Consider the following 27,973-nt stretch of genomic DNA (forward strand, 5'->3'; position numbering starts at 1 on the left):
ACATTGCCACAGGAGCCAAGGCTGCCCAGAAAACGCCCCTGGGCTTAGTCAGGAAGACTCTGCAAGCAGCAGCCTTGGACTGCCTGGACTAGTTCTGTCCTGAACAGCCTCAAAACAGCTGCCAAAACCCAGCATGAGGAAGAGAAAAGGTGTGTTAATGCTGCAAGGCATTGCTGGGAAGAGCCAGGACATCAGGCTGGAACAATCACCATTTCCCTGTCTGGTTCCCAGCAACATTCCCTTGTGACTCGGTGCAGCTCAGTGCTAATGCTCCAACCTGCTGGAAGGGAAGAGAAATAGCCCCACGGTTAAAGGCAGACACACAAGCACCCTGTATCACAATAACAAGCTTCCTTGGCTGCAGCTTGAGCCTGTGTGACAGGGATGAGGCAGCACCCCCATCTCAGGAAGGCTGCACAGGGGTGTCCTCCTGCCTGGGGAAGCGCCGAGGTGGCTCCGTGCAGGGGCACACATGGGGAGATGAGTTTGGGGGTAGGTAGAGCACTACTGGTGGCAGTTGTACATCAGGATTACCAGCCCACCAACTTTAGTTTCTCCCACTGGGACACTTTGCATGTTCAGAAGTAATCTGCAGTGGTAACGTGGCCAAGCCTCTAAACCACACTGCCCCTTCCTGAAACCACAGCACGCTGTGGCACAGAGCAAGGGAAAAAGCAAAGATCTGTGTCCCTGGCTCAGCTCCATGGGGCTGTACCTTTTTCCCAGGTTCCTTCAGGAAACCCAAGCAGCAACCTGCTTGCTTTTCAACACTGCTTGTCCCAACATAAAACCCAACAGTGCATGACTCCATTCCCTGGTGAGCTGGCAGCTGCATCGCTGAAGGGTACATCAGCGCAGGACAGCCCCGTGCTGGAAATGCCCAGGCCATGGCAGGCAAGCTGGAGCAAAGCACTGCCTGAGGGGCTGCACACGTGCCACCTGGCGTGGACTCAACTGGCCGTGTCACAGCTGTCACCTCTCCTAATGCCCCCGAGGAGGCAAATGGGAACCTCTGGCAGGACCCTGCACTGGCCACATGTGAGGGGCAAGCTCCCTGGTGCTTGGTGGCAGCAGCTGGAAGCAGCCCCACACCTCAGAGGCCATCAACATGTGGGCAGGTGCTGGCAATTATGCGGGCATGGACAGGTTGGTTTTAAGCTCCTCAGAGGTCAAATCCTGCTGCAGTTACTGGACTTTGGAGTAGATCCCGTGTCCTGAGAAGATCCTGTGTATACTCTTCACATGAGTTGTTAGGTGCTCTCCTCTCTTTACAGCCCACGGCCAAACTGACTGCAAGTAATAAGCACAAAGAAAACACTGAACTTCTCATAGGAAGAACTTAATTGAAAACATATTTTTTATTAAAGGTAGAAAATACATAACAAGTAGCATGGTCCTGTATGTTCCCAATCCCTCTCCCCTCAGTGTAAAGAAGCATATTCTACAGCCTGGAATTGCAGTGATTCCCTGACTTGCAGACAAACGTTTCAGCAATGGTGCCCTCACTTGAGCTTTGGCTGAGGGATGGGAAGCAGCATGCCAGAATAAAACTGATGCAAGGTCAGGAAATTCCTGCAGGGGCAGGAAGATCTCCTCATCCCATGTCTCAGCATCTGTTCAAGTACTCCTGCATTCAACAAAAAGAACACAGAAGTTTAATTCCTTACCTCCCAAGCCTGAGCCCAGCTTTCCTTAGCACCCAGAGCAGCAGGTCCAAAGGACCAAAAGAAAGACAGAGGACTTGAGGAGAAACAGGTAGGAAATCAGTACAGGCAGCTCTGAGGGAACACATTGTTGTGAAATATCCAGCTTGTGACTATTAACAACACAAGGTGAGGGGTCTCGAGGCATGTTTAAGTACTGACATGCAGGTTGTCAGGTACTGAGGATCTGTGCAGAGCGCGACTGTTCCCATGCTCTCCTCTTTGCCAGGGTGATCCAGATGCTGAAGTCTCAGCCACTGAGACCCTCTGAGTGCTGAAGAACATTCATTTCTGCAGGAGTCCAGTCCAAGGACACAGGGCCAGCTGGGTGCAGCAAAAAATGGTAAGAAAGAAGACTACTATGTGTCTGTATATGTTCACCCAGTTATGCAAGGCCCAACAGCACTGGAAGAGGATGGGGCTGAGACACTCTGACCTGCAAAAAGTCATGAAACACAGCTCAGCGCAGGACAAGACAGGAGGGCTCCTTTCAGTAGTACCAATACAAGATGCTTATAATCATATGTGCAGATCCCACAGGTTTCACTTGACTTCTGCCTAACCTCCATCACAAGAAGCATCCTCTGGGTACACTGATAGTCACATGCAGGAATGAAGCAAGTGAGTCAAGCCCTTCAGGGAGAGGCCTTTCTCAGCCATCAAGGAGACAAGACAGGCCCCAGTTATAAAGCTTTGCTCCAACACGAATTCATGAAGCTGAGCCATGCAGGAAACCCTGCTGTCCCTATGAAGTCTGTAGCCAACAGTGTGCTTGTCCAATCCCTCTCACTCCCAGGTGTTACAAACCCAGATTTCTTCAGAGGTGTACAACAGCCCCACAACTGCTTCATCCTGGCTTTAGCAACTGAACGGGGCAGGGACTGAGCCCAGTGGCTGCACAAGGGAGCTGTGCATCCACTAGATGCTCCAGACAACCAACAAATTGAGCACAGCCAGCTGTGTGGCCCCCTCCATACACTCCTATAACCCATCCAGAACATCACAGCCCCGGTAACCAGCTGTGTCTCTAGCTGCTGAGACTGTGTTGAAAGCCCTTACTTAAAGCCCTCACAGATGCCCTCGTAGGCAGCTGCCTTTCCTTATGTTCTCAGCCTTGCCTTTGGCTCATTGCCTCTGCTACCCCCCAGGGCTCTCTGCCCAGCACCTGTTTCTGATGTGTGCCTCTCTCCACAACATTAAGCCATTGCTGCTGACTACTGTAGTGTGCAGATATGCTTTCTGATAGCACTCCTTCCAGCCCCAGGCCCCTGAACTTCAGTCTCTAACAAACTGTGAGCTCCCTCCAGCAGCCTTGTTATTGTACTGCAAGCACACCGTGTACCACAGGTGCTGGGAACCCAACCTGATGCTGATTGTTCCCATTTTTCCCAGCCTCCTTCTGCCACTGGTCTCTTTGTAGCCCTGGAATGGAAGCTGGCAGCTGCCCTCCATTTTTCCTGGTCTACATGTATTTCTAAGCAGTTGATGGCCAAGATTTACTCCAGGTGGAGCATGTAGGACAGGAAGGAGCCCCACTGCACCTCCACTTCCTGGGGAAGCTAACCCTAATCCTAACCCTCCTGTGTGTGGTCTCCTCTTACCATGTCACTCGGCTGTACATCCTCAATGCTGGAGTTCCTTAAAGGAGCCACTCAAGGGAACGGAAGAGAACTGCAGTGAGAAGCAGAGAGGCAGCATTAGGGTAGCACCAAATGGGTTGCTGGACAGCATGTTATGTATATGTCATCCCCACATGTTATGTATTTCTCTTTAGGCATCTTAGTGAGCCTCCCCCCAGTTTCTCCCCCAGCCCAGCACTTTCAATGAACACAGTCTCCATTCCAAGACCACTGAATAAAACCTGTGACCCAGGAGCACTACCTGTGGAAATAAGCTCCACATGCCCCACAGTGACTGTGTGTGGTATGGCTGTGGCACTGGATGACCGGAGCCACCCCTGCTCACCTGCTGGATTTCCTTCATTGCCACGCGTATGGAAGAGTGAAGGCGAGGGAAGGCCCGCTGCCTGCTTCCTGCCTTGCCCAGGCTTGACTTTGTCTTGCTCTTGTCCAGGCTCTGTTGTTCTTGGAAATTCTTGGTCCTCCTGAACCACATGGACCTGAGAACTGTGGCTGCTCCCGCCTTCAGGGTGGTCCTGCCAGCTGGACAGGCACTGGCAGAGGTCTGCTCCTCGTGGGGGCTCTCCTCTGCCGCCACGGCGGGGGTCACTGTGAGGGACTCCAGGTCTTCATAATCCAAACTCTCGCTGCTATTCTGAGGGAGAGGAGAGTGGATTCAGCAGTGGCTTGCAGATGCTCCACACACCCCAAAGAGGACAGCCCGCAAGCAAACCCAGCTGTGATCACTGCTGGCAAACATGGGGCAGGCGGGCAACACCAATCAGCCAGGGCCTCTCCCCACCCCAGGACTCCCCATTGCCCAGCTACTCACATTCCCTGGTGCATGCAGAAGAGGCCAAGCTGCCTGGCTAGAACAGGACACCCCCAGCAGGAACCCAAACTAGAGAGAGCACTGCAGTGACTCTCTCAGCGCAGGGCACAGTCCTTGCCCTATCTCCTTTTCCTGCTGCGAATCCTCAGCACTCACCTGCCCGCAGGGAACAGTCAGTTTCTCCATGAAGGGCTGGATGCCCACAGTCTGGTGATACTGAACCAGTTCGGTGAGAGATGTGTGAGCACGGTCTTCCCCCAGGATCACGTAGCGTGTGTTGGGCTGCATCTCGATCATGTAGTGTCTGCAGCGGCCTTCGCCTCTGGGGAAGTGGACAGAGAGAAACAGTCATGGCACGGGGCCACAACATCTCTCTAGGAACCAGTCATTGCTTTCCGCTCTTGTCTTAAGGGCCCAGGTGAGATCAGGAGCCAAAGTAGCAAATATTGCAAAGATGCAGGAGATCCTCCATGCTGGAGTGACACACGCTGTGCTAGCAGTTGCAGGAGGAGCAGCAGTTTCCCCAGAGTCAGTGAGAGGCAGCTGGATCCAAACCCCAGCAGACTACACTGCTTCCCATGTCTGTTATCTACATTACAACTTTGCCCTGCCCCTTGAAGGATGGATGCTGTACAAAGACCATAGCAAGAGGCAGACTGCAAGGTTTTTTGTCTGCCACTCCAAACTGAGTCACCCATAACAGGAGAGGCTGAATGCCATACTTAATGGACTCTTCTGTGGAGAAGGCTCACCCCTCCATCCATGCACAGCTCAGTTTAGGACCTTAACTTTTCTTCTCTGTGAGGTTCATTACCTGTACGTCAGGGTGTAGCCTGGTCGGCTCTGGCTAATCCGAACAAGGAAGCAACCCAAAGGCTTGTCAATCAGCAGGTTTTCAGCTTCCCTGTAAGTAGGAAATAATTTTTCAGCAGACAGTGAGCAGCTGCCTCTGTGCAGAGATTCCCAGTCTATCTCATCTGCTCCCATGGCAGTGCTCCCAGTCCACTGGGAGGCCAACATCTGCCCCATGTGTTCCCAGCTAGAGGTTTCCAGTCTCAGGCTTGCTGGAGCAGGGCTACATTAGCACGCTCAGGAGGCACAATACGCTCAGACAAAGCCCTTCCAAGCAGCGCTGCTCCAAACCTGCTCCAGCAGTCTGCTGAGTGCAACAGCTGCCTTCCAGCACAGATCACATAACAAAGCATCGCTGAGATGAGGAGGTTGGGCACACACACGTTTTCCAAGGCACCAGAGCTGACAGAAGTCAGTATGGCGTAGGTTTGTGGTGCTCAGCACAAGGTGGAAAAACACCAACTGCCCTTACCCCACTGGCTCTCTACTTCCTGGAGGAAGGAGGTCTTCCCCCTCTCTGCCCAAAGGACAAAGCATTGCTTTGTGCTTGCCATGTGCCTTGCTCTAGGCTAAAGGTGACTATAAATCACCAGTGCAATTTGGGATTGCTCTTACTGCTCTGTTACATGAGGTTGAGCTTCTACTACCGCACGGAGACTTAAATTCAGCACCAGAAAGCACCATTTAAAAAACATTTTAAACCTCAGTGTTTTAGGGAAGGATTTGCAGGCAGAGAACCTGCCTTGTCCTTCACTGTGAAGCACTCATAGCTAGCCTACATTTGAACTCCCATGCAGCAGTTGTTTTGTCTCCCAGGCGCTGGCTGTTTTCACGCATTCTTGAATTTGTGGACAAAGCAGTAATGCAGAGGAGGGCCTTGTTAATTATCTTTTTTTTTAAAAAAAAGCAGCTACCAAAGAGCTACTGTAGTGCTCTTTACTAAGCTAACATGCTGTGTAATGTCTCTGAATAATGTTCGCCCTGATAAGCCAACAAAATCCAGTAATTTGTAATTCAATAAGACCAAAGGAGACTTGCAGTTTTAACAGAAAAAAAAGTTACAAATTGGAAAAAGATGACAAGGGTGCTCAAATGACAGGCACATTTGGCACCAGAGCCCCCACACATGTCCCCCTAAGTAAGGGACACCAGTAGTTAGCAAGCTTGCAACTCTACAGATTAATTTGAACCCAGGGAAAACTGTAGCCAGAAACTCTGACATCTACCTGGCTAATCCCACTGCCTTGCTCCTATCTGATCACGGGTATAATCAACATTTCCCTGATTGTCACACTGCTTGGAAAGAGGTAGTGCTTGGCTCAGCCAAGAGAGTAAAGCGTGAGGCCTACTCACTAGCAGAATTTCAGACATCAATTTAAAGGCTTTCTTTTTTTCTTCAGAAAAAGCATAAGAGTTCAGTCATCTCTACAAGAAGGTAGGGCTTTGTGGATGTGTCTCCCAGCCTAAAGGGATGTAAATTCCACCTATACTGCACTTAAATGAAGAAAAGTATCAACAAAAAAGCCTTCTTCTATTTCCATACCTAGGGACTTCAGTGAATCTTGTCATTGGGTACCAACTAAACCATTTTTTAATACTTTCAAGAATAAATGAATACTGAATTCTTTATTCTTCTGCTGTAATTTCACCTAAACTGAGAACGTGAGGATAGTCATGAGTCAGACCAAAAGTCCATCTTCATTCATTATCACACCTATGCAAATGGTCCAGAATGTGGCAAGCACATATGTGTATTTCCTCAAGTACGTTCCCAGCATCCCTTCTGTGCACTGGGGCTGTATTTAGGGACCCACAGGGAATTTATTTGCTATGAAGTAGAAAAGTCCACTGTCTTTCCTTGGGCCTATGTAAAGTTTCAGCAGTTGCATCCTGTGACACAGCAGTCTGAGCTTCTCCCTAATGGTTTGAAGCTTCCAGCCTAAGAGTGAAAGGTTATGCATGCCACTCCCATTCCTCAAGGACACAAATCCAGGGGAATCCAACTTACACATTCTTCCTAAGGACACCGCAGCTTCTGCCTGCCTGCCACAGCCCAAACTGTGCCCAGCACACTCACCTCCGGCTGATCATTCCATGCAGCCAGCTCGGAAAGGCCCCGTCATCCTGCATGACCTTCTGGGCTTGCGTCTCTCTGAACCAGCGGAGAGTTGCTCCTCTCTTGAGTTGCCTCATTTTTGCCTCTTCTCCAGTCTGTTCCTCTGTCCCCAGAACAGGGCGAGGCCCAGTAGGATGAAGGAAGTTGTCGAAAGGAGTGAACTGAAAATGGGGAGAACAGGAAAGTGGGAATGAAAGAAAGCAAGGTCAGACAGGGGCCCTTTGAATCACTTTGGCAGATCCCATTCCTAAATGCTTCAAGATAAGATCAGTCACAAACTATCACTAACTATCACTAACTGTTTTCAGCTCCCCAAAGGTCCTGACCACACTTTTTAACTAATGACGCTAGGAAAGGACTCTCTCTTCTAGAGAGATTATGCTAGAAAGATTATGCTCTCCTGGGACCACATGCAGGAGAATATGTGCAAGGAGCAGGAAAACTGTACAGCTGGATAAGTGACCCCAAACAGAGCCAAGGTTGCTACCTCTGTTAGTTTGCTGCGTGGCCGTGGCACCGGTGGCTGTGGTGGCATATCAGGGACAGTCTGAGGAGGGGGATAAGGCCTAGGGAGTCTTTTCCGTGGCACAGGGATTGGAAGGGAGATTCTTTCTGCAAGAAGAGGAAAGAAGTAGGTGAAATCTAAGGTCCAAGATCCATGGGATCCATCCTGCCAGGCATGCTGTCACTCTCAGAGAGAGGAAAGATTTTGTCTTTCCAGCACACACAGTAGCAACAGCAGGAAGAGGGATCATCAAAAACATGTTTGTGGAGCTCAGTCCTTTCCTGTCTCTCCTCAGCCAGGCTTCTGAGACTGGGAAGAGGCAAAAGAGGAAAAGACCACAGCCTCACAATCACTGTCAACTCCCACTCTGCAAGCCACAAGGAAAGCTACGTACAGACACAAAGCTATGATCAAAGTTCTCCCGCACAGAGCAGGTGGGAAGGCCACAGCTTGGCATTCCTCCCAACACAGCCAGCAAATGACCTTCATCACGCCGCTTCCACTCCCCACAGAGAAATCCTGTCCTTCAAAGGGTGGAAATGTCAGCACCTCTCTGCCCACCCCATCATCCCCATGACAGCCTAAGGCAGGCCATCATCACCCGGAGCTAACAAAGTGGCCGTGCATGGGGCAGTGGGAGTGGGATTGACTCACTTTGGGCCTCTGCTTCCATTGCCTGCTGTCGGCTTCTTTCTCTCTCTGCCTCTTCCTGTTGCCGCTGTGCTTGAGCTCTCAGCTCAGCCACCAGCTTCAGGTAACTCTTCCTGCATCGGAAACCCCTGAAAACTGTTCAGAGAAAAGCTGTGGTTAGGAAAGAAAAGTGCTGATTATGCCTCTTTCACTCCCTGGGGGAAGCACACTAGATGATATTCCTTTGCCCAGTGCAAAACCCTCAACACCTGAACCACATTAACAAAGAGCGATGCAGACACTCTGTTGTGAGCAGGCAGTCAAAACCATATGAGAACTGTCTTCTGTTCTCTAAGCTGCCAGATCACAGATTTAAAACATCAAATTGCAGATCTAAGCCCTCATCTCTAATGCCAAGGCACAGGATGCCTAAAAAACAGTCTCACAGAAGGGCCGCTGTTAGCCATCTAACTACTCAGCACCCTTCAGACACTACTTTAATAAAAGCAAAGCTCTTCTATTTAGGAGACAGGATTTCCTTGGTGTCAGTCCATGTGATAACCTTTCCCTTCAGCTCTCATTACAGAGTTCGCCAACAGGATTAGCGACAGCGCATTATTGTGCCTCCTATACCAGTACTGAAGCACATGAATTGAAAGCAGCTCCCTCTCGTTCCTCTCTGGACACTACCCACACATCTTCCCCCCAGAAGACAAGGAGCAGCACGTGACTGATGTCTGTCACTGTGCGGTGCACGGCTGGAAGCTGCTCAGATGCTGCAGCAGTGCAGCAACCCACACGGAAGAGAAGCACAACAGGGAGGGACCAGGCAGGGTGACAGCTCCTCCTCACTGCACAGTCCTGGAGCCTGTGCAGGGGAAAGCACCAGACTGTGCTCTGCTCTGAAGAATCAAGTGCAGACACTACTTGGAAGGGAAAGGGAAAGGGAAACCAAATCAAATCAACTAAGCAACCAACCAAACCCCACACTCTTTTGCCTCTCTCTGAAGGCAGGAAGGAGACCTGCTTCAGGCTCATCTGCTTTTGCCTCCTCAGCTCACACAACTCACAAACAAGCCCTCACTCCAGAGGGCAGTTAGCCAGTCCTCGGGACACAGCCAAATCATATGCTTGTCCTACTCAGCTCAGTTCCCCTGAACACATACTTTCCCTTTCCAAGGCTGGGACTGCTTGATGGCTCTTCCCTATTGAGGGTAACCACTGAGGACACAGGCAGTAAACACTGATTCCACAAGGGTTTGACATGGAGACAGCCTGCCTGTCACCTGAGAAGGTGCAATAATGAAGCAGGGACTGGAGAAAAGTTCCTCCTTGCTCTGGTGTGAGACCAGAGTTGAGGGATCCTCCTGCCCCAGTGCTCACCTTTCTGTATGACAACTGCTGCTCTCTCCAGACGCTCCACATACTTTGCCAGCTGTTCCTGGTGCCAATATTTAAAGAAAAGCCGTGACTTTCTGTGAGGTTGGGGAGAAAAGGAAGTAATGAGAAATACTGTTTGTGTAAATTTGTATCCAATCACCCTTTGGACAGGCATTTCCTACAGCCATAAAGTTCTTCTGAAGGGAACCAGGTAACAGTTCACATGTATAAAGTCTCTGCAGTTCAGGACCTCACTCCCAGAAAGTTATCCACACCTACCCACATATCCAGCCCGTCATGTCTGTACTTTGTAGTATCTTCAAGCAGCTGAAATACAGGAAGGAAAGTGAAATAAGTATTTTTCCACCCAGACTGACCACTCTGTGGCCAGCACTTTTAGGTGCTGAAAGAGTGAGAATTTTTCCTCACTGGGATATGAGGAAATTTCCTCATAAACAGGAATATTTCTTATTTATGCCTCACTACTTTTGCACTGCATTCTTTGTCCTGTCACCTGATGACACTCAGTAACTAGCTGTCAATCTATTGCACTCCTTGAGGTACAGCTAGGAGAAGATTGCATTTGTGAACACCGTCAAAGGGGCTCACAGATACAGACTTCCTTCTGCTTTCTGGGAAGCAAATCCACAGAGCCTTTTTCCTCATTTCATTTCTATGCAATTTTGAGTACAGAAGCTACAGGCTCACTAAGGCAAGATTTCCTTGAGAAAGTCTATTTTCCAATTTCAGTTTTATTTTGCAAGCTCTGGTGATAAAAGTTGGTTTGCTTAGAAAGTTTCTGCAATGCTTGGAATGAAAGCAGTACTCCAGCTGTCACACAGCTTCCTCTCTCTGCTTACAAACCCAGGCTGTGAAACTATAGTGACACTTTTTGCAAGTATCTTGCATAGCAAAACAGAAATTATTTTCCTTCTATCTCAGCCAACTTGTGCCGTGCCAGGAACTATATCCAAGGTATTTTTTTTTCCCAAATGCATCCTATGATTTTTGTGTGATAACATGCTGTGCTGCCTGTCTAACATCATCTCTCTCTCTCATCTGTATGATTCTCTCTGAACCTCACTTAGGTTTGCAGTTCTTATTAATTCAGTATTATCAATAACTTCTAGGAGGTGGGGAGTTGCTGCCCTACATGTAGGAAGGAAACTGCTAACAGGGTAACACTTCAGAGCTGGAGGGACATTTACACTTGGAAGGAACAATCAGGTTCTGGAAGAGCTGTGGGTATGTTGTGCCTGTACACATAAAAAATTCTTGGACCAGAAACATCGTTTCTAGCCTGGAAGACATTCAGTGCTGGCTGCTTAGTCAGCATTGCCTTTATCTTCTTCACCTTATGAGACCATCAGGAAAAAACCCGGGGAGGCAGCTGTCAGCTGTGCTGAGTCTTGCCATACTGAGTTCTGTGGACACCCTTAACCATTACCATGACTCCCCAAATTGAGTCCCATTAGCCAGTCCTCATTCCAGAGGGTAGTAAAGTTTTAAAATTGAATTGAATTGCTTACACAGTAATTCAAGAAAGATTTCATTCATCATTGCACCAAATGAGTTCTAAACACTAGCTGTCTTTGTCTAGGAATTTCTGTTCCCCATCACCACAAAAACGCGTCCTCACTTTGTTCTTTCTACTCAGTTTGCTATTCTGTCCTGACAACAAAAGTCTCTGATGAACAAAGTGGATTACACATAACAAGGGAAAGGTTCCTACCTTTCTTTGTTGAGGGAAACATCTGGTTTAACTAGAAGAATTCCATATCTGTGAAAAGCAAACCAATTCAGCAAGATTAAAGCCATATCCTTGACGTGCTGTGCTGATCCATGTCATCCTCACAGCAAACAACAATAAATCAGTCTTTCTCAGTAGGTCTCCCACAGCGAACACCACCATGGTCTCAGGCACGTGAACTTAAAGAAGCAGATTCACTCCCTGCCTGTATCTGGTTACCAGTGTCACTTCTCTAACAATATCTAACCAGGAACATTCAGAGGTTTTAACGTACCTTTCAGCAAATTCCTCAAATGATGGTCTCCAGGAGAAACCGTCTCTTCGGATCCGGATAGTCTCCAGCAGTCCATTGTACCGGAGCTGAAGCAGCACCACAAAGACAGGATCAGACAAACAAACAGACACAGGCCAGAACTGGTCAGTAGGGCATCAGTAAGGCCCTCTGCAGCCCAAGCCTCTCTAGTTCAAAAAATAACAATGTTTCTTTCTGATAATATGACTTCGGCTAAAGACTGAATTTACCACATCCTGCAACTCTGGTCATTAACCACTTTCAGAAACCATAAAAACCAACAACCGAAATAGCTTCACCTTTCAGCCAAGGGCACTACTTAGCCCCTGTCCTTCAGAGGATAGTATTCTGCTTCCAAATCTGTACAAAGAAGTACCCTGGGGAACAGATCAACTTCCCTCTTAATCCCACCCTTTCTTATACTTCATATGCATATGCATACATAAACACACACCAAAGAGGCCACAGAGCTTTCTGAACTCTTCTAATCATTTTCAATATTCTTTAAAGTGGCTGGATCTCAGACTTGACACAATATCTAAAGAAAGTTATATCAGCACATATCAGCTCCTATCAGAGCAATCCCATCTTGGCTCCTGTTCAGAGTTGCCCTGGAGAGGTACTGTCTGTACCAGTCCCCATCCAGAAGATGCAAAGATAAACCCTAGTCCCTGACAAGCAGATCTCACTGCAATCATGAAAATGAAATGGGAGAGAAGACTGTAAAACCTGAACATAGCAATGTTTCATAAAAACTACCAAAAGCCCAGAACCTTTACATGCATAAAAAGTGTTCCCATTCTTTCTCCTACAAGGGGAGAGGCAGACTAGTAAGCTTCCAGCTATCTCCATTGCTTTTCAATAGTGTCTGACCTTCCCTTCCTTAAATCTACTCCTTCCCTGCCTTAGATCTACTTCCCATTGAGACTTGGCAGAAGTACCTGCAAAGGAAACTGCTTTTCCTTACCTGCTGTAGCAACATCTGGTTGTCCACAACGCCTGGCTCTTTCTGGCTATTGGGCTTTATACAGCGCACAAAGTGTGGGTTTGCAGAATACATCCTCTCCATGAGAACCATCAGGGAATGCTGGTGAGGGCAGAGGAAGATCAACAGCCCAGCAAGCCAGAGTGCTGCCAGCCCCCCCAGCGCTGTACCCTGCAGCTGAGAACTGTCTTCCCATGCCACTAATTCAGGCTCTTGTAACAGCAACAGCCCAGGCTCTGACTATAGCCAAGTTACTGCTAACAGCCGTGCCTGGCACCCAGAAAAAAACTCTGTCTACAAGCTGGATGCTTTAAATATGCTTAGCAGCCTGGAAGCTCTCAAGAAAACATTACAGCACACATCTCAAGGGGCACTGCGGGGCATCAATACTTTACCCGGAACTGAGCTCCAGCAGACTGCTTTCGTGTACTGTTGAACTTGTCTGCTTCTGGTACGATCTGAAATCAGACACAAACAAAAGGGTCACTCCTGGAAGGAGTGCTTGATTGCTATCCAAACATTTCTGCCAGAAAGCAGATGACTAAAATAAGAGAGAATGGATTTCAGGAAGGTAAATCAAACACAGCAACAGAGGCAACTAGAAAACTCTGTACAAAACAAAGAAGAAATTGTTGCCATCAGATTGTTTGCTCCCATTTTCAGCCAATAATAAACATAAGTTAGCTACATCATCTTTTATCAATTTCCATATGGACCTCAAATGTGCTCAATACCTTGGCTTTCACATGTGGCATCAGTGTCCCTGTCCTGGAGATAGTGGCTGGAAGAACAGAGACAATAGTTAATTTTGTACCTTTGCTCACAATCAACCATTCCTAAACATTCAAACCTTACTTCATACACAAATTTTCCCACATATGCTAAATCAAAGACCATACTTTAGATTTCACTATCTGGAAATATAAGGATAGAGCTGAAGAAGGTGAGAAGAAAATGCAAGAATACTAAACACATCACCCAGGCAATGTTATTTTCTGTCAATGAGAAGACAATGGGGTAATTGAGTAACCATAAATGACCTTCAAAGAAAGATCATCAATAGTAGGCATCTAACAATGCAGAAGAAAGTATAGATAGCAAATGGAAAGCTCACCCACTCACGGTTAACATGGGAGAGGGGAGATCATATAAAGTCAGATAACAGAAAATTAATTCAGTGACAAGACAAAAAAATCAGGGAAATCGAATTTACTGAAGGATCTAATGACACTCTTGCACACCCTTGATGCAATACTGTCATGTGAATCATACAATCTCAGAATGACTGAAGTTGGAAGGGACTGCTGGAGGTCATCTGGTCCAACCCCACTGCTCTGCATCGCCACCTAGAGCCGGTTGCCCAGGACCAGACAAATAATCTGCACTGAGAACAGGTTTTCTCTGCTGCTTATGAACTTTCAGACTTTTAGCACTTTCAGGACTCTGCATCAGCGGAGATTCAGGTTGGACAGAAAAGGTTCTTCACTGAAACGGTGGTTGGGCACTGGGACAGGCTCCCCAGGGCAGTGGTCACTGTAGTGGTTTTACTGTGCTAGGCAGCTGAACACCACAACCGCTCTCTCACTCCCCCTCCTTAGATGAGGAGGAGAAGAAGTAAAGTAAAGAACAACTCACGGGTTGAGATAAGGATAATTTAACTACCGAGAAAAAAATAATTATTAAAGAAAGATTATTATTAACTAAGCAATTTAACTGAAGGGAAAAAAAAGGAAAGGGGAAAAGGGAGGGGGAGAGGAAAAAAAAAACAACAACAAAAGAAAACAAATAAAGGCTATGTGGAAGTGCAGAGGAAAGAAATTATTACTGTCTACTTCCCACAAATGAGCGATGCTTGACCACGTCCTTGAAGCAGGGCTTCAACACATGTAGCCAGTATTCGGGAGGAGGCCTGACATTTTCACAACGGGAGCCCACCCCTCCCCTCTTCCTCCTTTTTCCACCTTTTATTGCTGAGTGTGACACCACATGGTACGGAATATCCCTTTGGTTGGTTTAGGTCAGCTGCCCTGGTGATGTTTCTTTCTCACTTTTTGCCCACCCCTTAGGAGGGTTAGAGAGAGACCTGATGCTGTGCCAGCACTGCTCAGCAGTAAACACACCGCTGGTGTGATAACACTGCTGTTCTAGCTACAAGTGCAGAGCACAGCACTGTGTGGGCTGCTGCAGGGAAAGGTAACATCCCAGCCAGACCCAGTACAGTCACAGCAGTGTGCCTGCTGGAATTCAAGAAGCATTTGGACAATGCTCTCAAACACATGGTCTGAATTTTTGGTGGTCCTGTGTGGAGCCAGGAGTTGGACTAAATGATGCTTATGGGTCCCTTCCAACTTCCATGATTCTATGAACAGGATCAAAAAAAAAACCAAAAAAAACGTTGCAGCAGAAAGACTGTATTCAGACAAATTACAAGGAAGCATCTAACTGACTTTTCTTTAAACCTGTACTTTCTCAGAAGTTTTGGAGACTCTGAGGACTTACCAGTAACTGGAAAAGTGGGAGTATAGTGGCAGGAGAGAAATAATGCACACAACCTCATTTTTTTTAACAAGTTATACTTTTTTTTTTTTTTTTTAAATGATCTTCTCTACCCCCATTGTTTGCACTGTCTCAACACCACTTTATTTACCATGTGAATAGTTAGGAGCTGTGGCTTTGTCCAGCTTCATTTCTAGACAAGAACAGAGCATCTAAGCAGTGGCTATATCTCTGGGAGAGGATTCAACTTTCCTTGTTTTCCAGGCATGGTCAAAACAAATGGTGCAGGTTAGAAAATCTACCAGAGAGATCTCAGGAGGTATTGCTGACAGGAAGACTAACATCCTGCTGCAGCAAAGACAGCAATCAACCAAAACCTGGATGCCTGGAAAGACCAGGCTCTGCTGTAACTAGTGGCTGTAAAGATGGTCAGGCCTGTGGTCAGAACTATGCATATGCAACATTCCTTCAGTTCCACAGGAGGAACCGCTCTGGATGTTCCTGCTATAATGCCCATGTACCAAGGGGAAAAGAACAGCTCAGACAGCTCTGTATATGCCAGCAGCCCTACTCCAGGCTGCAGCCTTCCCAGAATCTCACTGAGGCTGTCAGCTCTTAAAAACATTTGTAGCACACAAGACTCATCCTTACACTTAGCTCTTGCCAAGGAGGACCACAATTCATGTTGGAATCCCTATAACAACAGAGGGACTTGCCTGTGAACAGCATACTGAGCAAGGGGGTGATGCTGTTGATGAAGAGCCCACGGACATTAGCTGGCAAGGTGTCTCTGTTCTTCTCTAGAAAGCCATCAGCAGTGTATTGTACCTAGGGAAAAGGGCAGCGGTGCTCACAAGCTTGCTGTGAAAGCCACCTCCACAGCTTGCCAGGAGCAACTGTTAATCAGAATGCACAGTGGCCTGAAGGTGAATTCTGTAAGTGCACATATATCCCCTTCAGATGCATTAGAAGGGCATTAGAACCACAGGAGACAACACTGAGACATTTACCTTTTTTTGTTCAGCTTTCCTTGATTTTGAAGTCTCATTTGCTTTTGGTTAATGCTTCATTCTTTTCCTTGCTTAACCCCTCTTCCTTTTGAAAAGGCTGCCATCCTGTCTGTAATGTTTCTCTTGCTCCCTTCCTTTCTCATCTCCAGTTTGCCACTCCCCTTTCTATACTAGTGTTAATGTTTGTAATAATGAATGTCACAAGTAACAACATAGTCAACAGCTTAGATTACTAAATTACATATTAGAATGACCTGATTTTCAACTCTGACCCTGCTCCAAAAATTAGGTCAAATCAATTTGATGCATTTGGGCCAATGCTTTCAAAGCTGTAGCAGTAAGGCTACATGAAATAGTCCTAAAAACCTAGCTGCTTAATTAACAACTATGCATATTAATAAGTGCCTCCATCAAAATATTGATTACCTGGTTGCTCTCACTGTGTTCCTCAGTGTTTGCAATACTGACTGCTGCAATCTGGACTACAACAGGTTAAGGCAAAGCCACCAGACTTGCCTCCGGGGCTGTGGATGCAGGGCTTTTTCTTTCTAAAGGACTAAGATTTCAGCTCCAATAGATTGATAATGAATGTGACAGATTCTTTTAATGCCATATGCTTCCCAGAGGAAGTCCCACTTCTAAAGAGCTTCCAAGGAATCCTAGGAAGCAGCTCCCAGGGAATTCAAAGCCTTATTTGTCAAGCATCTCATTTCCCCCCTTCCTACACTATGACAGCATTCTTCCCACAAACAGTACCTACCTTCCCAGCATAGTGAATGATGCTGAAGCCCAAAACACGTCCTCGGGCTGGCTGGAAGTGTAAATTCCCTTTAAAACTGCTGTTTAGCTTATCCACAAATGTCTTATCAGTTGCCTGCAAGAAAGCAGATTTCATAATCAAATTATACAGCTGCAACAGAGACATGATCAGGGCACAAAGAAGCAAAACAAAGTACTGGAAGTAGCCTTGGCTCTGCAGCAGTTTTGTGCTCTCTCTGACTCTCCACAGGGATGCCATTATTATTGGACTGTCCCTGATATGACTGTCCTGTTCCATCAGATACACATAGGGACCCCTCTACTCATCTTGCTATTTCACACACCTACACAGTTTTCTCTTCACCCTACAGACTTATTGTTATATTCCCCACATCATTTTTTCTGTCCCATATCCCATGCATACCTGAGGGAATGCACTCTGCTCATCCAGAAGAGATAGCAGCCCAAGTGGCTTGGCCAGGAGCAGATTCTGTAGGGAAAAAGAGAGAGATATTATATATACCTAAAGCAGTACAGGGTATCCACTGTCACCTACACCACCCTTTGAAAAGGTCTTTCCCAGATGCATCTCCTTGTGAGATGGAAAGAGCAACACTCCTGTCTTGGCTGAATGGAGCAACTCTGTTCCATCAGTCCTCTCACTCACCAGAATAGGTTCGTTATTGTTGAATGTGATAGTCTCCCAAGATAGTTCCTCCGCCCTGTAGGCAGCCTGCTCCAGCTGGAAAATGTGCTGGGACAGAGAAAACAGAGGTTAGAGCCCCCAGCAAACTTAGTTAGACCATCCTGAACATCTTCCTTCTGACCTTGAGCAGAGGACAGAGGCACGGCTCTCTTACCCATGGCATCAGAGGCCCAAGATGAAGCCACTGTTCTGCGTGCTCATCCATAAGTTTGCCACTCACTGGTGGTGCTGCATAGAGCTAAAGCACTTCTCAGAGTCTAAGCATCCCTGCTCTGCCAACTCTGGTTATTGCTTGATCTTTCTAATCATACTCTCCCTGTACCATTGGCTCTTCTGCCACAGCAGAGAAGGCTGCTGCTTTCAACCCTGCTGTTGCCTTCTAGGCAACAGACCTGTTTTCTACCAAGTTCTTCTTCATATGCTACGTAGATCAGTGTTCTGTTTTCCCTGCCACGCAAGGAGAGATCACCCACAGCATACTTACATGGTTGAAGAAGTGCTGCAGCTGCTCATTGGCCAGGTTTATGCAGAGCTGTTCGAAACGATTCACTGCAAAGTTTTCAAACCCAAAAATATCCAAGATACCTAAAAGAGGGGAAATGAGCACACCATGGAGCCTGCAGACCCCAACACACAACCAGATCTCCCATCACACAGCTCTTGTGGCACACAAACCCCTCGCCAAGTAGCTAGTGGCAGCCCTCCTATAACTCCTCTTGGACAACCAGTTTGGAGAAGACCCACTCCAACCCCCAGCTCCTCTGCAAAGCCAGAGTGCCCCGAACTGCAGACTCACAGTTGCTTCAGACTGCTAGAACTACAGACTTCATGCTGCTCACTAGCATCTCCAGCACAATTGTGCCTTTGAAACTGGAGCCCTACATACAATCTGTCCAACAGCTCACATGGCATCTTTCTTTCGTCATGGCTGAGGGATGCATGTTTGAGGACAGAAGGAGCAAAGAAGGCAGAACTCACCTATCTCCCTCAGCTCTACTTCAGGATCCACGTTCTCAGCCAGCAGCTCATTGATCTTGGAAACGATCCAGCCAAATACTCGGCCATATGCCACCTTTGCAATGGAGTCCCGAGCATCTGCACAGAGAGAAAAATACACTGAAGGGTTCTGAGGAGAATAGGGAATATAGCACACAAGCTGGCTCAACACATTCACCTCTAGTAACAATGTCTCGTGCTTTATGAAGCTATTTTAAAGAACAGCTAAACATTAGGTATCTGCCTGATCATCCCAGCCTTCTGCAAGCTCACAGAGAGCTCTTCCAGTCTGAAATCTTCACAATCTTTCTACAAGATCAGACATGGCATACTAGGGCACTTGTGATACCATACACAATGGAAAATGTTCATTCCCACTTTTTAGAATATCCAGAGACTTGCTTTCCCTGCTGCTCATCAAATGGGTGAGGATCCTGTCAAGATTAAACAAGCTAGAGGATACAAGTTGTTCTTAGAAAATTGAATGGTTCTGCTGCAAACACTTGAAATTTCTCCTAGCTGATAGCTGTTACCAAAAGTGTTGAAACACAGTGGGCAAGAGGAAGATGCAAGTGATGAAAAATTTGCTGATATTGTAAGAAGATGGAGACTAAATCAACAGGCACCTCCTGAAAGATGTTATTTTATTGCCTAGATAGATGTAGGAGAAGAAATTTGGGAAACATAAATAGGTAATTCTCTGTTTTCACTTTTTTTTTTGTCCATTTTTAAAGAAATAATCTAGAAAAGCTGGGATTTTATGTTGATTTAAAAAAAATCTTTTAACTGAACCTTTTTGTGAAGATTATGTTGGATTATTATATTTTTTCTTACTGAAAGGGAAAATAAGAAATGCACTTGTTACTTTATCATGCTTTCCTTTCATCTAACTCCTTCCATGAAACTGCGCCATCTCACTGATTCTCTCAGTTATTTCTCCAACTATTACCTAAAGCTCTGCACACTGTCAGCACTCTGCAGCAGTAGCCTTCCTCTCTCTTGTGCAGACAATTACAGTTTTCTTCTAGGCTGAATCACAGAGAAAGCAAGGATAATTCTTTCATTTCTCATTTAACCTCCGCAGTCTTCTGGAGGTCAAACAAAAGCAGCATTCATGGTCCTAGGCATCAGTAAGAAACTGAGGAGATACGCACTGATGTACTTGCCTCTGTGCAAATGGCACGAGGAAGCGTCACAGACAGACATCCTTGTTCCCAGGATGTTGCACATGTGTAGGGACGCCCTTCCATCAAATATGAGTCAGTCTTTAAAGCCAGCACATCTGTAATTAATTATGTTTCTTACCTTCTGCCTGCTGCTGGGTGTGAAAACGCTGAATCTGCTCTCCTCGGGTCACTGACATTGTGCAAATGAGGCATTTCAACAACTCATCCTCCTGGACTCCAAACTGACCCTGGGAGAGAAGAAATAGACGAGGAGTCAATACCGAACCTATATTCTACATATGGGGATTGTATATATGTCTGTAGAACACCCAGTATAATGGGGCCATGACTTCAGTTAAGGCCTTTGAGCTAAACTGTAAAATAAGCATTACTGTTAACATCTTGCAGCACCTGTCAAATGCATGCTCTGAGATGTGTGTTATCCCATGCAGTAAGATCACTCTTGCACTCCCTCTACTTTCCATTTTGATCTCCCAGTGCTGTCACCTTCTCTGGGAGCCACACCAGTCCCTGCTGAATGCTTTAATGACTTATTGAATAGCACCACACCAAGGTGACTGTGCATAGTGCTGAGGTGTCTGAGCTTCAGCAGACATTAGTCACGTGAACCCAAAAGAAACAGGAAACAAACAGATATAACTGAACTCCTCAGTAATTACTCTGACAGGAATTCCCCTCCTGTGGGAAAAAAAAAAAAAAAAAAAAACAACAAGGAGCAGATTTTAAAAAGACAGGCAGAAAGAAGTTGGCTGCTGAACAGATGTATGTGGTTGTTTCAGGTATGGTGTAGGAGGAATACAGGCAAGGAGATGAGAGTGAAACGCAAAACCAAGGTTGCTGGGCTTTCAAAGAGGCAAAATCAAAAGACACAGAAAAAGCACAAATATACTACATTTTTCTGTTCCATATTGTTAACAAAGTGGGATAATGTATGCATCCCATACCGTAGAAATGGGACAGTCCTGGGGAATATATACTTTTTCATCTGATAACAATTTCATGCAAGGTAGTAGAAAGTTTAATTCAGGACTATCAACAAAAATAATAGCAGTTAAAGTGGCCAGGATTTGTGTTAAAGTACAAAGCTAGTGTTCAGGAACTGCAAACCTGAATTTCTCCAATGCTTTACACTTAGTAACATACAGCATTTGATTTTTAAAAAACTTTACATTATGTGAAGTCAACAAGGCACATGTAACATCAACGCACGCAAAACACTGGTCCTAGATAAACAAGAATGAGAAGCTGGAAATTGTCTCTTTGGATTGACCACATAGCAATAAACACAAAGGCAGGCATGGGGCCATACTTGAAAACAATTTTTTCTTTAGGAGTCCTCGTACTAACAGGCAGAAACATCCTCTGCCATCTCTGGCAGGAGCAGCTCCTGCAATTACACTGCCAGTGGGGACCAGTATCATATCTTTGAGGTGTCTGTCAGCTCTTCTTGTGACTCACCGCTGCAGCCTTCAGCCATCCCCGGGAGGCTTCACTCATTTTTAGAGACCCATTACTCTCTGGAGGCTCGAAGGTCACATTGCCCAGAGACAATACACCAGCCAAGATTGCCTGCATGTCCACTTGTTCCTAAAACACAAAAGAGGGGTGACTGAAAACCTACTACTATATAACATACAACACATGGAGTACCCAGATGGTGAAGAGGTGAAGGAAAGGCACGGGCAGCCTGTGGGAAAAAGGCTCTACACAAAGTCTGAGATTCAGGTAGTTAGAAAGCACCATAGAAAACTCAGAAACACAGAGATCCCCAAACTGACCTGTTCTTGGAAGCCCACCATGTCAAGGGCATTGCACACCTCTTGGTATTTCTGCTTCCAGCGCTGAGCTACGTCCTCTGTACCAAACCGTCCACTTATGTACCTGAGAAAGTGCATACCCCATACAAAATCATCATGCAATCAGCATAGCAAGTCAGTCCTACCCCAAACAAACAAAGCAGGTCAGCAGCAGTGAAGATGTGAAGGGCAAGGAAACTTTTCCAAGGCGATGCAACAAAGAAGAGACTACAGACCTACCAGTTTTCATGATAATCCATAAGATCTCTTCATGTAGTTCCATTCAGACCCCACTCTTGCTTCCATTCAATTGTTTACCTGTATCAGGCTCTACCCCCACTGGCAGAATAATAGGCTCCGTTTTGCTGCTTCCCTCTCTACCCCCCACCATGAAGACTACACCAGGGTTGGAAGTACCTGTAGAGTGAAGGATCCAACAGCCCATACATCTCCTTTTCTTCTGAAGACAGTCCAGCAAACATGTAGTAGAAGATATGAAAATTCCTCTCGCCAGTATCGTGTTGCACTACCCGTGACTTCTCTAACAAATATTCGCTCAGCTTTGCACCTCGCACTGCACACAAGAAGGCAACAGGGTAAACTTTGCACTTGGAGACATGAGGCTTTGCACTTGGAGACATGAGGCTGACTGAGCTGCCCCACATCTCTAGTGACAGGAGCATGGAGTTGTCTAAAATAACTATCTTGTGTATGTGTGTACGACACCCTCTAGGCTGCCCATCACTCTGGAAGTGGGCTTCTCCATGCTTCCCATATTAAATCTGCTCACCTCCTTTAAAAACAACCAAAACTTCAGGCACCACTGAGCATTACTGATACCTCACCTGCACCATCATTCCCATACCCTTCCCATACTCCCACAACATCCAAACCCATCTTAAAGCCATGATTACTGTTGTTATTTTTCTTACTTGCATACGATTCCCACAGAGAATCAGGTAATGAAATTTCACCCTCCTTAAGTTCTGGCTACTCAGTCCATTCCCTCCAGTGCCTAACCATCCCCCAGAGCAGTAATTTCAAATATTGCCCTTGACTTTACCTGTATTGTTCTGGAAACGCAGCTGTATGTATTTTCCAAAGCGGCTACTGTTGTCATTCATCACAGTCTGGGCATTGCCAAAAGCTTCAAGCAATGGATTTACCTGTAAGAGGTATACAGATAGAACAAGCACTCTTCAAATTAAGTGACTCAATCCAACTTGTTTGAAAAAGCTTAACTTCAGCATTTGCAGTTTACTGTTTCAATGGAATAAGAACCACTCTGCCCATATGCACTTATTTTCTCATATCTTGGAAAAAAAACCTGCAAGAGCCAAATATGACAAAGCATAAGCAGCATGAAATTACTGAAAATAAGCACAATTGAAATGAATAATGGTCTTACTTGCTCTCAGTAAGACCATCCACTTGTTTGTTAAAAGACATTGTTGGTATAACAAACTTCTCCAGTGCATCTGATGTGGCACTGCTAGATAATTTACTGCTAAACTACAACAATAAGCAAAGTAAATATGGCACTTACTGAATGTAATCATGACAAATTACCTAATGACATTTGTAGCCAGCTTAAGGATCAGGACAGTGAATTACAAAGAAACTAAGACAACAGTAAGACCAGCCTGGCAAACCATATGCAAACAAGTTCAAATGACAATTTTTCCATAATTGAGCAAAGAACGCCTGCTGGCTGGAAGAATGGTGACTTGGGGCACCTGCTGGGTAACCTGCAGAACACAGTTTTACAGCATGAAACAGTAATCCCCAAAGAGCTAACCTAGTCTTTGAATATATCTACAGGAACCAAGTAAGATGACTATAGTGAAAATGACTCTTCACAGTCACCTCTACATGCTCCAATGGCACTTCACCTGAACTGATGTGAACTTTGTTGTTAATAGAACAAATACAGGCTGGTTACAAGCATTGCCAATCAAGCCCATCAGGGCTCATCAGGCCAGGCACGATGTTGAGCAAACACAGCTATCCTGCTTCCTAAACCTGCTAAAGTCAGAAACAGCTCAGCAGTACGGCCCGTGCCACCCCTAAGCAGAACCAGCAGGCATAGAAATGCCATGCTCCCACCAGAGAGAACACAGCCCAGGCATTCACCTCAGATCTACCACAGATGTCACTAAACTGGAATAATATGCAACAATACAGAACAATTTATTTGAGTCTACAAGAAACCTGAAACACAGGCTTTAAAATGAAACAGTCCAAGAACTTATTCCACTTAATCTATCACATGGAAGGCTAGGATATGATTTGCTCAAAATAAAAACTCCTCGGGGAGCAAGTCAAGTGGAAATACTTAAGACCAGAGACAAATATGTTTCAAAATCAGCTAGCAAAAGTACATGAAAATAGAAAAGATTAAGTCAGACAGTTAGCATGTATGTGCCTGACAGTAAGTATAACAAGCCAATGAGAGGTTACTGAAGGCTGTGCGGATTCTCCATCCCTGTGTTTCATTAAATCAAGACTTCATTCTTCCAATAAAACTCCCTATTCTACCTCAAACAGGAAATGATTCAGAGAAAAAGCCCCTAATCCCTTGTAACAGCAAACATGCTAAACGATCAGAATAGTTTTCTGCCATTTAAGAATCAAACCACTACATTCCCAGCAAACAGAATTACTGACCCTACCAACTCTGCTAACTTGTGGTCAGCAATTTCATCATCCTTACCCATTATTTTCTTATAACATGTCTTATGATTTGCTGCCGTTTCCAGTGGTGATTCATCAGGAGGCTTCTGGTGCCTCGTGCAAGCTGCCCTGCAGCAATGTTGCTTCTGCATTCGCAAGCACCACCCGGCAATGACCTACCTGAAGGATCTGCTGCTCCAGCTGCGAGTTGCCTTTGCATAGGTTCATTATGTGCTGCAACAGTAGCTTTGTACTCTCTGTTTTCCCTGCACCGCTTTCTCCACTGCCAAGAAAAAAATAAAGGGAAGTCCAGCAGCCATAAAGTATAGATGCTCTAACCCTCATGTCTTGGTGCCCCATCGTTCGGGAGAGTGATCTGCAATCCAAGAGCTAAACAACTTTTTCAGTTATGCTGCGTATGAATACAAACAGTGGGTTCCACAAGGTGCTGATACCCCCCCAGAGGAATTTTTTCACCATCTACCAGGGAGTACAGACGTACTCCAAGCTGTCACTTCTGGGTGGAGTGCACAGGACAGTCAATTTGATCTCCTTCTTACTGAAAACATACCTAAGCTCTGGAGAACACCTCCTTCAAAAGTGTTCTGACTCCTCCACATACGCTGAGGTTGACAGTTTTTTCTTTCTACAAAGAGATTTGCCCCATCCTTCTTATATCCAGAACTGAGTACTGATCATGCAATACTGCAATGATCTCAAATATTGGGCTCTTTACACACACACATGCTGCAGCCCATTGATAAAGCTGGTCTACCTCTGCAGAGCTGCCGTCACACCTACAGCAGCAGCGTTGTACGTCATCCTGGAATCACATACGCCCAGCACCTCCACCTCTAAGACAAACAAGTATCACTTGGGAAGCACAGCTTCCCGACTACTGGGAGGGGGAAATGTACAGTCAATGAGGCAATGTGTCCTTGACTGATGGCATCATATTGGCAGAAAACACATGCAGCATATGCAGTAAAAAAAAAAAAAAAAAAAAAAAAAAAAAAAGTAGGAAATTCTGCAGGTATTTATGAGGGCAGGTCTCTGTTTACACGTAAGACCTTTGAGTATCAGGTGTGGCTTCTCTGCTCTGTAGCTCCCAGTGACTCGAGGCTTGTGATCAGCTACGTATCATAGGCTGCTGAATACCTCAAATTCTATGACAGATACCTACCTGATCACAAGCACAGATCAGGCCATCATTATCTGAATACGGACAAACAAAACCACTTTCCAGTTGAGAAATAAGCAATCCAGACAGAACCCCTGCCTAATATATAAGATGATCTTTTTCAGTGACTTCCTTCCTCCACAGAAGCACTGTCTGTCAATGCTCCCTCAGTTCAAGCTCGCTCCTGCACACTCCAGCAAGAGCAATAAATCTGCCAGGGCCTGTAAACACACTCTCCAGCTGTGGGTGTGTAACTGCCCAAGGCTGTGAAAAAAAAAGCAAAGTCATCTCCCAGAGACCCACGTGTTGTACCACAGCATACTGAGGCTGTGAATAACATCAGTGGGAAGGAAAGACAAGCCAGTAGAATTTGCAGCACAGGACAGCTTGGTTGCAACAAGCTTTTATCACCTGGGGGCAGCTGTTGTGTTCGACATCACTTGTAACCTCTGAGACCTGACATCCAGAGCTCTGAGAGGAAGTTGGGGAGACCAAGAGAGACCAAACAGAGAACATGATGGGCAGGAAGGCAATATTTGCTTCTCAGAGAAAAGCATAAAGGTTCATGCCTGGCTAGAGATAGGTATTTCTCACCAGAAGGCACCTGAAGCACAAAGAACAGTAGAACATAGTGCATCCCCATGCTGGTCTGATAAACTGTGATCTAACAGGAAGAACTTCCACCTCATCACCCAAACTTTGCTCAAACCAGGTAATCTCATTACCAACTGTTTTACCACTTGCAGATAGTAAAACCATGAACTTCCTGTTATAGTAGCACAGACTGGTTAATAGGATTGCAAGATGCATAGCAGTAGCTCAGGCTGTCATCTCTGACACCACAAACTGTTGTCAGGAAAAAATGAGACTGCTCTCTTCCTGGGAAACGCCTACAGGTTGTTCTGTCTTCCATCTCCCGAGACAATCTATGACTTTTCTCCATTCCTAAGCATTTCTACCTACTGACTCTGTGGCCACCATGCCCACTAGCGTTTCTGAGATTGCTACGTGTAAAGCACAGGCATGGATGGCTTGCAAGCTAAAGAAATGAACGGGGCTGGAACTCAACATCAGCTCTCAGTCCCGCCACAATGCTCACCAGTGATTCAGTAAGTTATTTCCACACCACATTGAATGAAAGTGAGCAGAAGTGCCGCATAAAGCAGGAAATGTTAAATCAAATAGCTAGCAATTGACATTTCAACTCAGATGACATTTAAACTATCCTCTACCATCACGAGAACAGAGAGTTTGCTGGTGTTTTGAGGCTTTCTCTGCTAGGTGATGCTGTTTGAAACTTTCTCTGCACTGATGCTGTCTGCTGCCCTCCAGTTTCAGCAAAAAACAAGTGACATCATGGAGTGAAATGCTCATTATATGGGGACACTGCGGGGTTACAAGTGCTCACGTTTTTTCCTTTTCGTGGATATAGCTTCCCGTGGCCATATGATTTTCCCTGACCAGATTCTCAACGGTCTTACAGCAAAGAAACTTCTTTTCTTTCCTCTTTCTTCGGTTATTTATGGGAAATGCTACCTTGTAAAAACAGGTCTACTCCATGATTTACAACCTTTATTACACAAGTTACACTGCGAGTCGTTTCGCCAAAGAAAAGCAACCCGATAGAGCTGGTTAACCTTTCCAATACGCCCAACAGAACTGACCCCTTCAGACCCAACACATTTGGCTGCGTTACCAGCACCGGCAGCCGAGTTGCTCCACAAAACCCACCTTCGTTTGCCACACATCTTTGACTGCAATCTGCTTTCCTGCCTGGAAAGCACCGAGATGGCGAACAAAGACGTGCTGCGAACGGAGATGGGTTTTGACTCACCAGAAGCTTTCAAGATGAGCTTCGTACCAAATTCTGACGAGACAACTGCTGCTGGAGCCTGGTGGCAGCACCCTAGCCCCCGTGAGCTGCTCGCTGCTTGTGTCTCCCACCTGTGCCGGGCTCCTTCGTGCCCTCGAGGGCTGTGTTGGTGCCCGCGCCTCACCTGATGACGATGCACTGGCTCTGCGGACGGGCTCCCCGGCGGCCCAGCATGGCGTGGTAGGCCCTGTCGGCCACGGCGAAGATGTGTGGAGGCAGCGAGCCCTCGTCGTGGCACCGGTACTGCTCGGAGACCTGCGTGTGGGGAAAAAACAAGGGGGCCTTGAGGAGGGAAGGGGCGAGGAGCCAGCCACCCCTGGAAGGGGCTCCCAGTGCGGGGCGCTCCACTCACCTCTCTGCCGTACAGCTGCAGGGGCTGGAAGGGGTTGAGGGCGATGAGGATGTCCCCCACATCGGTCTGGCGGCGAGAAGGGAGAGCCGTGAGCCCAGCGCCCCGCCGCCCCGGCCCCCCGCCCCGGCCCCCGGCCGCACTCACGTAGACCTGCTGCCTCAGGAACCGCTCCCGCAGCCCCTGCAGCAGCGACGCCTCGTCCAGCTCCGCCAGCGCCGCCAGGTTCCCCACCGACCCCGCCGGCGGCTGCGGCTCCCCGGGAGGCATCATGCCGCTCCCCG

The 27,973-nt window shown here is 46.6% G+C and overlaps 1 protein-coding gene across 1 annotated transcript; it reads right to left on the minus strand.

Annotated features, from left to right (window-relative positions):
* Nucleotides 1-1,339: 1,339 nt before the first annotated feature.
* LOC311427307 (myosin-IIIb-like) lies at nt 1,340-27,970 on the minus strand. The gene is made up of 30 exons (XM_084504612.1): nt 27,837-27,970; nt 27,693-27,758; nt 27,465-27,595; nt 24,468-24,570; nt 22,678-22,780; nt 22,032-22,188; nt 21,597-21,699; nt 21,277-21,405; nt 19,937-20,045; nt 18,614-18,730; nt 18,120-18,220; nt 17,597-17,683; nt 17,354-17,419; nt 16,931-17,044; nt 15,877-15,988; nt 13,399-13,445; nt 13,060-13,122; nt 12,647-12,766; nt 11,662-11,747; nt 11,370-11,417; nt 9,917-9,964; nt 9,641-9,732; nt 8,282-8,413; nt 7,610-7,734; nt 7,084-7,283; nt 4,969-5,058; nt 4,311-4,476; nt 3,669-3,977; nt 3,305-3,374; nt 1,340-2,139 (listed from the first exon to the last, which is right to left on the minus strand). Exons 1-29 carry the CDS (start codon nt 27,960-27,962, stop codon nt 3,327-3,329), a joined length of 3,198 nt encoding a protein of 1,065 aa, XP_084360738.1. The 5' UTR covers nt 27,963-27,970; the 3' UTR covers nt 1,340-2,139; nt 3,305-3,326.
* Nucleotides 27,971-27,973: the final 3 nt, after the last annotated feature.

The sequence above is a fragment of the Aythya ferina genome (genome assembly GCF_964211825.1).
Source record: "Aythya ferina genome assembly, chromosome: Z".
Classification (NCBI taxonomy): Eukaryota; Metazoa; Chordata; class Aves; order Anseriformes; family Anatidae; genus Aythya; species Aythya ferina.

What these genes read in the sequence shown, in the direction of transcription:
- LOC311427307 (XM_084504612.1), bottom strand. Translation starts at nt 27,962, where the DNA reads ATGATGCCTCCCGGGGAGCCGCAGCCGCCGGCGGGGTCGGTGGGGAAC. An exon ending in TGCAGCTGTACGGCAGAGAG is followed by an intron (nt 27,596 to 27,692) that starts GTGAGTGGAGCG and finishes CCCCACACGCAG; the next exon opens with GTCTCCGAGCAGTACCGGTG. An exon ending in GATGGCTGAAGGCTGCAGCG is followed by an intron (nt 20,046 to 21,276) that starts GTGAGTCACAAG and finishes CTTCTCTCCCAG; the next exon opens with GGTCAGTTTGGAGTCCAGGA.